At 42.4% G+C, this 11,485-nt stretch overlaps 1 protein-coding gene across 2 annotated transcripts; it reads left to right on the forward strand.

The window, feature by feature from the left end:
- Nucleotides 1–6,878: 6,878 nt before the first annotated feature.
- Nucleotides 6,879–11,485, forward strand: LOC110687889 (putative B3 domain-containing protein Os03g0621600). Of its 2 annotated transcripts, XR_002504479.1 has the most exons (6): nucleotides 6,879–7,026; nucleotides 8,060–8,226; nucleotides 8,340–9,063; nucleotides 9,392–9,556; nucleotides 9,682–9,959; nucleotides 10,642–11,485. XR_002504479.1 is itself a non-coding variant. In XM_021864531.1 (5 exons), the coding sequence occupies exons 2-4, from the start codon at nucleotides 8,092–8,094 to the stop codon at nucleotides 9,541–9,543; spliced, it is 1,011 nt and encodes a 336-aa protein (XP_021720223.1). In that variant the 5' UTR covers nucleotides 6,879–7,026; nucleotides 8,060–8,091; the 3' UTR covers nucleotides 9,544–9,556; nucleotides 9,682–10,212. The 2 variants fall into 2 exon arrangements, 1 of the variants encoding a protein (XP_021720223.1); XM_021864531.1 differs by lacking the exon at nucleotides 10,642–11,485 and having other exon boundaries at nucleotides 9,682–10,212.

The following is an 11,485-nucleotide window of genomic DNA, read 5'->3' on the forward strand; positions in this document are numbered from 1 at the left end:
CTTGTGGACGGCCGACAGATGCAAAGTAATGTCCAATTCCTTGGTCTCCCAACCAGCTTTTGAGAACAGGCGTCTCAAATTGGGGACCATTATCAAAAACCATAGACATGGGAACCCCGAACCGAGTGATGACGTTTTTCCAAATGAATGAAATTACATCTTTCGTCTTGATTCCCTTTACAGCCTCCGCCTCTACCCATTTAGTGAAGTAGTCAACGGCAACAAGTATATACCTTCTGCCGCCTGTAGCAGGCGTATATGGACCCAGAATGTCCATGCCCCACTTAGCAAACGGTAGTGGGCTGTGAATGGTAGTGAGGTCAGTAGCCGGACGGTGAATTAATTTGCCAAACCTTTGGCACTTGTCACATTTTTTCACCATCTCCATTGCATCTGCTTCCAAAGTAGGCCAAAAGTAGCCCTGCCGCCTTGCCCTTTGAGCAAGCATCCTACCACCTATATGGGAAGCACAGAAACCAGAGTGAAGATCATCTAGTATCTCTCGTCCCTTTTCAGGAGTAACACACTTTAAGAAAGGTTGAAGGTGCCCCCTCTTGTGCAGTTCCCCCTGTATCATTTCAAAACAGGAGGCTCGTTTTTTCAGTGATGCCGCCTGTTGAGGATCATCCGGCAGTGTACCGTTTGTCAGATATGCCCTGATTGAATCCATCCAGGTTGAGCTTCTGTCTAGAATTCCAATAGGATTTTCCTCGATGCTTCTCTTCTCCATTACTTCCCAAAACACAGTTCGAGGAGTATCGGAGGAGGCGGATGATGCTAATTTCGAGAGTGCATCTGCCTGGTTGTTTTCTGATCTCGGTACTTGGATCAGATGGAAATCCTCAAGGGAGCCGACTGCTTGTCGGACCGCCTGTAAATATTTGATCATGGCCGGATGTGTTGCTTCGTATTCGCCATTGTACTGACTCACTATCAGTTGTGAATCAGAACAGGCGTCTATTTTCCTTGCCCCGGCCGCCTTACACATGCGGATCCCGGCTAGTAAAGCTTCATATTCTGCCTCATTGTTTGAAGCCTGGAAACTGAAGCGTAGAGCATACTCGAACCTGTCGCCCTCTGGAGATTGACATACGACGCCTGCTCCACAACCGTTTGAAGTAGAGCTTCCGTCCACATATACCTTCCAGACTTGTTCTGGAACTTGAGAGTCAGGAGGACGAGTCATCTCTACAATAAAGTCAGCAAAGGCTTGCCCCTTCACTGCTTTTCTAGGCTCGAAAGTAACTTCGAGACTCTGCATTTCTATGGCCCATTTGATCATTCGTCCGGAGGACTCCATGGTGGTAAGGGGCCGCTTGATCGGTTGGTCGGTATACACGACGACTGCATGTGCCAGAAAGTAGGGCTTCAATTTTTTAACAGCCATGAAGAGTGCAAGACCAAATTTCTCCACTAGGGGATACCTCAACTCGGCATTTTTCAGTACGTGACTGACAAAGTAGACCGGAAGTTGACAGCCGTCCCTTTCAGCAAGGAGCACCGCGCTTAACGCATGATCAGAGACGGCCAGGTACATGTAGAGATTTTCTTTGGGCAAAGGGCTGACCAGCCTTGGCAAGGAATGCAAGTGAACCTTTAATTTCTGGAAGGCGGCCTCAGCATCCGGCCCCCATTCAAACCTTGCCTTTTTCTTAATTGCCTGGAAAAAGTATAGGCATTTGTCGCCTGATCGGCTTAGAAATCTTCCCAAGGCCGCCAGACAACCTGTTAACTTCTGAACCTCTCGGACGGTACGAGGCGACTGCATGTCAATGACCGCCTGTACCTTCTCAGGGTTCGCCTCTATTCCTCTCTGGTTGATAAGGAATCCGAGAAATTTCCCAGACTCAACTCCAAATACACATTTCTTGGGATTGAGCATGACATGGTGCCGCCTGAGTGTGGCGAAAGTTTCTCGGAGGTCCGTCAGATGATCTTTCTGAAGTTTAGTCTTAACAATCATATCATCAATGTATGCCTCGACGTTTCTCCCAATCTGATCAAAGAACACTGTGTTTATCATTCGTTGGAATGTAGCCGGGGCATTCTTAAGACCAAACGGCATGACCGTATAGCAGTATAATCCCTGATCAGTGACGAAGGCCGTCTTCTCCTGATCTTTCTTCCACAAAGGAATTTGATGAAAACCAGAATAGGCGTCCATAAAACTCATCAAGGCATGGCCGGCTGTTGAGTCGACCAGGTTATCAATTTTGGGCAGAGGGTAACTGTCTTTGGGGCACGCCTTGTTCAAGTCTGTGTAGTCTACACACATTCGCCAGGTGCCATTCGGCTTTTTAACAAGTACCACATTTGCAACCCAATCTGGGAAGTAACATTGCCGAATGAACCCTGCATCAAGTAATTTTTTGACTTCGGCGGCGGCCGCCTGACCTCTTTCTTCACCATGGTTCCGCTTCTTTTGCCGTACCGGCTTCTTTTTCGGATCCACAGCGAGTTTGTGTACTGCCAGATCAGGACTAATGCCTGGCATTTCATGGACTTCAAATGCAAAGATGTCCTTGTATTCTTTCAACAGGTTGTGAAAGTCATCACCAAGGTTTCTCAGAGCAGTCGTCCCAACTTTGACTGTTCGGTCAGGGCGGGAGTCGTCTAATATCAGGTCCGTATGCTCACCAGCCGGCTGAGGGCGGAACTCATCCGGCCGGTCCTCTGCCAATGATTGCTATTTTCTTGCCTTTCTGGCGGACTCTGTCTGGGACGCCTTTCTTTTTCTGTCGCCTGTTTCTTGAACAGGCGCACTTTCCTTGACATTGTCAAGGTCTGTTTTTTCTCCACTTGACCCAGTGGCCTTAGCAGTGGGTTTGACATCCGAGAGATAGCACTCTCGGGCCATCCTCTGATCTCCCCTTAGGGAGCCGACTGTTCCATTGTCCCTTTCAAACTTAAGCAGCATAAGTGACGGGATTATAACAGCCTTGGCACTATTCAGGGTTGGGCGACCCAGAATCATGTTGTAGGCAGAGAGTTCCTCTACAACTAGGAATCGGACTACCATGTGTCGTCCTTCCCCTTTTTCGCCCAGGCGGACTGGTAGATCAACTCGTCCCAGTGGGTGGACGACTCCTCCTCCAAACCCTATTAAAGGGTGGGAGGCCGGATGTATGCAGTCCGTCTGATATTTCAGTTTTGACAGACATTTGCTGCTGATGAGATCTGAAGAGCTCCCAGTATCTATGAGGATTCGACCAACTCTCTGGTTGGCCACTTTACATTCAATAACGAGAGGGTCGTCATGCGGCCCCCTTATTCCTCCTAGATCCTCTTCAGTGATGACAATCTCAGGAAATGTATATTTGGACGGTCGTTCTTGGTGAACGGAATTTACATCTAACCGCCTTATATTATCTTTGTTGCCCCTAATAGTGGGGCCGCCTCCTGAGAAGCCGCCTGCAATGGTGTAGACGACTGCATCATCAGTATCGGAACTGTCGGCCTGTTGATTCTTTTTGGCCGACTGCTTTTTTGAGGAAGTATTCCCCGTAGATTTCTTGACATAAGTGTCAAGATCACCTTGATCAGCCAAGCGGTCTAGGTACCGCATGAGACTAATGCAGTCGTTGGTGTGATGACCAATGTCATCATGATAAGCACAGATTTTGTCTTGGTTCCGGTTGCTCGCAGAACCCTTCATGGGGAGCGGTTTCTCAATTGAGAGCCGTCCCTTTATTTCTTTTAGGATAAACTGGTTATCCTTGTTAAACACATACTTTGGGGAGTATGGTTTGAATTCCTTTTTCTTCTTGGCCGGCTGTTTAGAGGAATCAGCCGCCCAGACCCCTTTTCTTTTTTCATCTTTGTTGGACGACTGTTTCTGTCGTCCTTCTCTATTGTCGAACCTCCTCCCGTCCGACTGTTTCATTGTACACAGATCAGTCGCCTGTATATAGGCTTCTGCTTCAATCAAGGCCTCTTGAAGAGTCGCCACCCTTTTTCGAACTAAATCAAATTTGAAGGTAGACCCGTCTTTGAGACCTCTAAAAAAGTCAGTATAAGCTACCTCATCCGGTAACCCTTGAATCTGTATTCTCATCAGGTTGAACCGCCTGATGTAGGAACGAAGCCCCTCCTTTTCACCCTGCTGAATTGTTCCCAAATCAAGGGTCGTTTTCTTCGCAGGGATGTTTATTGCAAAGTTGGAGGCAAATAAGTAAGCAAGCGTCCTGAAACTGTTTACACAACCAGTCGGCAGGTTGCCGAACCATTGCTGTGCAATTCCCTTGAGAGTTGCTGGGAAACACTTGCACCAAGTGGGATCATCCAACCCTTGAAGGTACATCAGGTTGGTGAATGCCATCAGATGGTCTTCCGGGTTAGTAGTGCCATCATAGGCGCCTACTAAAACATTTTTTACTTTGGCCGGCTGAGCGGCTTCAGTAATTTCCTTGGAGAAGGCCGACGGCTGTTCACCAAGTCTAAGCAGCCGTAGCTGCCAGTCCATAGGTTGGACGTTTTTTGCTGCAGGTCCACCAAATGGAGGTGGCTGCATAAAATATTGTTGTTGCGGCACAAATGGCAAATTTGGTACCGCCTGCGCACTATGAAAGCCAGACTGTCGGGAGGTGCCGCCTGACTGACTCTCATGGTACGACTGAGTTGGCCTCATCGAGGCATTTCGCAAACTGTCCTGAAAATTTGAAGTAGAAGCCGACTCTGATAATCGGTCACTCCTCTTCTGCTCTAGCAGGTGCCGAGCATCTGTGAACGTTTGCTTTGACCCGTCCGCCTGAATATGACGAACCGGTTTCCTATTTCCCGTAGGATAACGGAGTTTTGTGAAATCAAGAGCAGACGGCTCCCGCTTCTTAGATTTAGGATGGGGAGTCGCCTCTCGCCCTTGAACTGGCTTCCTCTTGAGTGAAGTGGAAGGTTTTTTGGCCGCCTGCTCTTTGACTGAAGCAGGCGGTTTTTTGTTGATCAACTCTTGGATCTCTCCCTTGAATCCCCTCATGAAGGTCATGAGTTCGTTTCTTGTGATCGGAGCAGACCCATCAGTCGGCTGTTGCCGAGCAAGCGGTGCGCCTGCTGGCTCACTTCCTGTTTGAAGATACTCCCGTTCCCTTATTTCAGTATGACGGGTACGGCGGGCCCTTAGGGTCCCGTCTGGAGCTGTATGAGTTTCAACTTCAAATTCACTTTCGGTATCATGGTCCGACTGAACTTGAGGGTCGTCTAGGGGACGCCTCTCTTCTGGGGTCGGTACAGACTTGGATGCCATCTCTGAAGTACTCTCCCCACAGACGGCGCCAAATGTTTCGGGGTTTTCTGATGTCCTGCGGGAGAGTTACAATTCCGAGACTGGAACCGGACGCCTGTACCTGCAAAATAACGGAGACTCCTGAGAGCTCCGCCTCCAACGGTCAAGTTAGTACCTGATTAAGGAGTAATTAATACAGAAATTAAAGTAATAAGGTCTCTCTAGGTGAGAGTATTTAATGTAGGTAATCTGCTTTGCTAGCGAGATCAGCCGGTTATTAGTGTGTTCTGTAAATTATTCGGTCCCCTGATTAATGAGGATTAATCGAGTATTTATAGCCTTGGGAAGCGTGCAACTCTCTAGGTTTAAGGTAAACCTAGGGCCGAACGGGCTTCTAGACTGAAATGGGCCTTGATGGCCGGTTGTCCCATTTGGCATGGGTGGACACGTGGCGTGTCTTAAGTGGTCCGTGGAGGACGCGTGGCGGAACCTGGTTGGTCCACTTGTCAAACGGCGCTTGGTGGATAAAAATCCCCTAATCAGGTCTCCTCCGGCATTTGGTGTGGTTAAAATTATTGTTGATGCTGGTGTTTTAGGGGAGGTGGGGACGAGGTTCGGTGTAGTCTGTAGGAATAGTGAGGGGGTGGTGCTTTGGGGAGCTACGGTGTAGTGGAGTGAAAATGAGAGACTAAGATTGCAGAGGTGAAAGCGGTATTTTGGGGCATGAAGATTGCGAGACACAAGGGTATGAGCTGCATTGGGATCGAGAGTGATAATCTAGTGGTGATTGAGGCAATGAGGAAGCGTTTGTATGGCTCCAGTTCCTTTCATCTGATTATAAAGGATATTCTAGATTAAATTTTCGTCTAATTTTACTAGATATTCATGGTCTTTTGTAAAGCAATGGGGTAATAATGTAGCACACAAATTGACTTACTTTCAACCATGGGAGTTTGGCCAATGGGTGTGGAGTGATGTAATCCCTCATCGCATTTTGGAAATTTCTTCGGTTGATCTAAATGGGTTTTTTTCAAAAAAAAAAGTATTAATTATTAAAGTTATTCACTAATAATTTTCTGTTTTACGCAGATGACTAACTAACTCATATAATTAACTAACTCATACAATTCTACACTTGCTAGTCTGCAACTGTATTTATAATAAAATGTAGGTGATCGTCAGCTAATGTTAAAATCGCAAAGGTAACACTACCTATACAATTGCATAGTTCACACTTTACATGACACAATTAATTTGCCATAATGGTCCCGACAAAAAAGTCATGCTAACCACATTTTTTTTAGGAAAACTCATCCTAACCACATTTAAGACATGATAACTTGTAACTGACTTATGTTACTATATTTTCCTTTCGTTTGTTGTAAACTCAATTTAATTAATGTAATTTAAGCCGTTTTTAAAATTAAAAAAAAAAACAAAAAAAACAAAAAATTTACAAACAAATTATACAAGCTTTTGGTGTGTGAAGATAGTATTTGAGAAATGGAATTGTAAAAATAAACTAATAGTCCGTACTTTTTAAACCAGGTTTACTCTAAACCCTTAAAAGGTTTGTCCAACCCCTGAATTGGACGATCGTATAAAGACTCAACCCACTTATTTATTAGACGGATCTAACCCATGAATAACTGTGGCGGGTCATGGGTCATGGCTTTTAATAGGGATCCAAGGCGTCCAACCCATTGAATTGCTCTACTGAAGCGCGCATTCAACGTTCTCCATTGAAGCGCAGTTGCCGTTCTCCGTTGAATCTAGTTCTTGTATCCCCCATTGAAGCAGCTTCTTAGGTACGTTGTTTGTATTTGTTATCATCATATCAAATATCACTAAAATTATGAGATAGTTGAATCAAATATCCCTAAAATTATGATATAATTGAATCAAATTTGGTTGCTAATGTATTGCACAACACTTTAATGTTAGCATTCAACTATGAAATCAGAGCTCTTTTCCCTGGGCCCAGGGCTGCCGCCCCTCCCGCCCTTCCTCAGAGACGGGTTTGAATACATATGGTTGGAAGTGCTAGTTTTACATCTACTTTTGGCATTCCTTTGCAGATTTTATGCAGTAAAAAGTAATTACATTAACTCAGTAACTGACATGTTACTGCATTGTACATTTGTACTGCATATTTTGAGGTACTGGTAGTAAGTATAAAAAATACTACCCATAATAATAATAATGACATCAATTGCTAGAATTGGAAATGATACTTATTGCTGGCACTCTTTGTTTTTCATTCACTGGAAAAGTGTAAAGTCAGTTGACTCTTTTTTGCATATTTTCTTATTTGGGGTGTTTAGGTAAGTCATAAATTTGAATGATGTAGATGGGATTAGATCTTTGTCGTAGTTGTGTGGGTTGGAGAAGTGTTTAACCAATTTATTGACTGTTCTATGCATGCGTTTTTCTTACTGATTACTGACTTCTTTTTTTTAGCTGATGGTATGTCAGTAATGTCATGTTTGTAGGAGATGATCCTTTGTTAGTTTGTACTCCGTATATGCTTAAGTTGCTAATTAACCGAAGTTCCACCTCGATTTGTTGTTCAATTAGTTTCTGGCATTGCTGAGTTTCTGGTGGCTGACGGCGTCTTATGCAGACTTGCACTTGGCTAACTGTCTGTCCTATTAGTAGTTTCTATGACATTTGTTGAGTTTCTGATGTTTAACAATCAAACAATGTCTTCTGCAGTCTTGGCTAACCGTCTGCAGACATCGTTTATGATGGCTGACTGTCTTATGCAGACTTGGTTAACCGTCTGTCCTGTAGTTTCTATGACATTGTTGAGTATCTGATGGTTGATGACGTCTTATGCAGACGTCAGTCCTGCAGTCTACAGTCACGTAGTCATGGGTGACAAAGGGGAGGCTTGTGCCGAATGCTCCCGTAGTTGTTCGTCTTTCCATAGGACGATGCATGATCCTTACCCAATAGTTTCCTCATTCTTCAAAGTCATGTTTGGCAACCTATTTTCTGAAATACTGGTATGATCACATTACCTTTTTCTATTCCCCTTGAGTTTTGATACATGCATTTATCTATTTTCGGCATTTTTGGGTTTATCAGTTTGATTACAGTATAGTCCCTACATTTGCAGTTTGTACCTCCTAGATTTGCCAAAACTGTCATAGCATTGGAAGGCAAATACACCTATCTAGAGGATCCAACAGGGCAAAAATGGAAAGTTAATCTTTCTAATGTAAATGGCTCTCTTGCATTTGAGAAGGGATGGCATGATTTCTCTGTGGATCATGGCATTGAGTTGGGTGATTTGGTGGTATTTCACTATTTCAAGGGATCAAATTTTATTGTTCAAATTTTTGGTAGAAGTGGGTGTGAGAAGCCAATGATTTACAGTGGTATGGACTATCAGAACAAGAGAGCTAAATTAACCAGAACCGATCCCTGTGATTCGCTGCATAATAAGGAATCAACACCAGCAAAAAAGTGCTTAGATTCTGGCATGGAAACTGGGCCTAATGTTGATGTACATAATGTGGAAAAATCGCCTGAGATAAGAGTAAATGTTTCAAGGGAAGGAAATATCAATAAACAGCCTGAAGAAGTTCCTACAGCAGATCCTCTGGTGGAGTCATTGTTTATTAGCGACAAATACATAAATTGCACTAGTGAAGACAGTAGGATCGATCTATACGATCTATCCGTCTTTGAGATGCCTGGAAATAAAGCTGATGCTGATAAAATAAGTACGCTTATGGAGTATACGTGTTCTGAAGTTCCTAGCGCGTTGCAAAAAAATCAAAGCGAAGAGGTCTCACCTGAAAATTTCCAAATAACTGAAACTATGAATGAGACTTCAAGTTAGTTCCTCTTGTTTGTATCTATTGATATTTTAAGCATGCATTATAATTTTGTTTCTGGAGGTACCAATATCTGTACATCCAACCACCACAACCATCTAACTTATCATCATCGTCTTTTGAAGTATTGTGATAGAACACATATGTATCATCACAACTATACTTGATACAGTTATACCTGGATTGGAATGGATTGTTTTGGTACCTCCAAGACGAGGGGATTTATGCAACATTCCTCCAGAAGTTCCTAGCTGAAGTTTGATTTGTGGATTGTTGTTGTTTAGTTTCTTCTTGCTCATCTTTAGCTATTCAATTGTTTCTTTCATAGATGAAGAAGATGCATCAAGAAAGGAATGTTTACCGCTGCTCAATAATACTGTGTCAGGGGCCGAAGTGCCTCTAGACATTTATATGCCGCTGAAATCTGTCACACTGCCACATGCACCTGAATTCTCATCTCCAGCAGCTCCTGTTGAGTGAGTTGAGCCTCCTTGTATGTAACTATGCACTCCTTTCCTTATCATCATTATTTGTGACAGTTATGGCATTACTTACATTTGAATGTATGTATCTGTCTTTATACGAAATGGATGCTGATTTACTTCCTCTCTTGATTAGGTAAAGATTTGATGATATACAAGCCAGAACCAAAGTCTGATAAAATTATTTGTGGCCTTGAAGCTAAAATTGTTTCGCGGGATAGTGAAATCTTGTTTACCACTAAGGGTCAAAAGGTTAAGAAAGAAGACATTGGCAGTCACTCTACTTCTATGGGTAAAAATAAAGGGCGTATTGACATGATTGTGAAGCTAGAAGAACCTGAATTCTGTGATACTCCATCTGCACAAGACATCAAAATCACATGTTTAGTGCAGCAAGGCAATGAATCTTTCCTTGTAAGCGCTGACTTCTCATAACCCTCATATCTTAGTCTCACGTTAGTATTTCATTAACTTCTAATGTTTGTAAATCTAACAGATCATTATTAAGTCCTGTCCTGTTCCTGTTATTGTTCATGATCCTTTGCTACTACTACAATGTTTCTTCTGCTCGTTGCCATAATGTTTACTTATACGGATGAACATGGAAGTCTTTGTCGACCTTGCAATAAACTTATAAAGTTTTGGAATTCTTTCCGAGTTCAATAAAGTTCTGGACTTATTTTTGGCGTTTAGTTTGTGTCTTAGATCAGTCAAATCATTCAAAGTGACTTCAATGAAGCTTATTAAAACATAATCTTACACACTAGTACACAACCAAGTTTTAAATTCACTTAAACTAACATGGAATTTGTTGATACCTTGAGGGGTTGGAGGGTTTACCATTCTAATTTTAATTGTGTAATTTTTCTGAACCAAGCAACTGTATGTATGGATTATGCATACCTGATTTCAGAATCAAGTGTACTGAACGCTCCCTAAGTTATTTCACTTTGGTTTAGTTGAGAAACTTTTGTAATCTTTGAACTTTGCTTCCATTCCTATATCAAAACTAATATGAAGTATATATGAACAAGTATATATTTATGCTCTAACTTCCTGTCGTGCAATATATCATAACACATTATTGCTACTGCAGGAGTTACCAAAGCCTTTACCTTTAAAGATATGCAGACAAGGTGATAGTTTGGAACAGAATCTGGTATTACTTCGAGATCCACTTCAAAGACTTTGGCCAGTTATATACCATCAGAGAAAAGGCTCTGAGGTTTTGGCAAATGGGTGGAAAGAATTTAGGAAGGCTAATTGCATTCATCCTGGTGATGAGTGTACTTTTGTAGTCGAAAATATCGATGAGGGTATAATCCAAGTCCATATTGTTTCGCAGTTAGCTGATTAAATTTCTGCAAGGTAAGTTGATTGTAGTTGTCCAATACTCTTTCTCTAGAACCAACTGAATTAACTTCATTTGCTGCGCTGTTGCACATATAAAAAGAGCAGATCATGGTGGGTAGACTGATATTACTCTGTAATGGTTGAGTCTACTGCTTTTTTCAAGTAAATTCGAACATACGATGTGGTTTTGTGAACGAATTCATGTAAATTTTAATCTTGGTATACAATTTATTTGTATGACAAGCTCAATTTGATGTGTGTGTACAAATCCCCTTATGCTTTAACTGCATTGAGCATACCATGCAAATTGTTTTGTTAATGACAAAAATTTTCATGAATTATTTTCCAATCACGAGTTTTATGAATTACTTTGAACTTGTCATCACACAAGAATAGCGCGGCCAAGAAATTATAACCATCTTGTATTCCAGTATTAATTACTCTCTCTATTCGTAAATGTTTGAACCCTTATAAAGAGAGGAAGTATAGCGTTTAGTACTCCGTATGAAAAAAAAAAAATACAAAACAAAAAATTGCTTTTTATTTTCTTAAAATAAGTCTACACCTTTTACTTTGGTGTTTGGTGT

Source organism: Chenopodium quinoa, unplaced genomic scaffold, assembly GCF_001683475.1.
Source record: "Chenopodium quinoa cultivar QQ74 unplaced genomic scaffold, ASM168347v1, whole genome shotgun sequence".
In the NCBI taxonomy this organism is placed as follows: Eukaryota; Viridiplantae; Streptophyta; class Magnoliopsida; order Caryophyllales; family Amaranthaceae; genus Chenopodium; species Chenopodium quinoa.

Coding starts and splice junctions, on each gene's coding strand:
- LOC110687889 (XM_021864531.1), top strand. CDS start 8,092: ATGGGTGACAAAGGGGAGGCTTGTGCCGAATGCTCCCGTAGTTGTTCG. Junction 8,227..8,339: donor ACCTATTTTCTGAAATACTG/GTATGATCACAT, acceptor CTACATTTGCAG/TTTGTACCTCCTAGATTTGC. Junction 9,064..9,391: donor AACTATGAATGAGACTTCAA/GTTAGTTCCTCT, acceptor TTTCTTTCATAG/ATGAAGAAGATGCATCAAGA.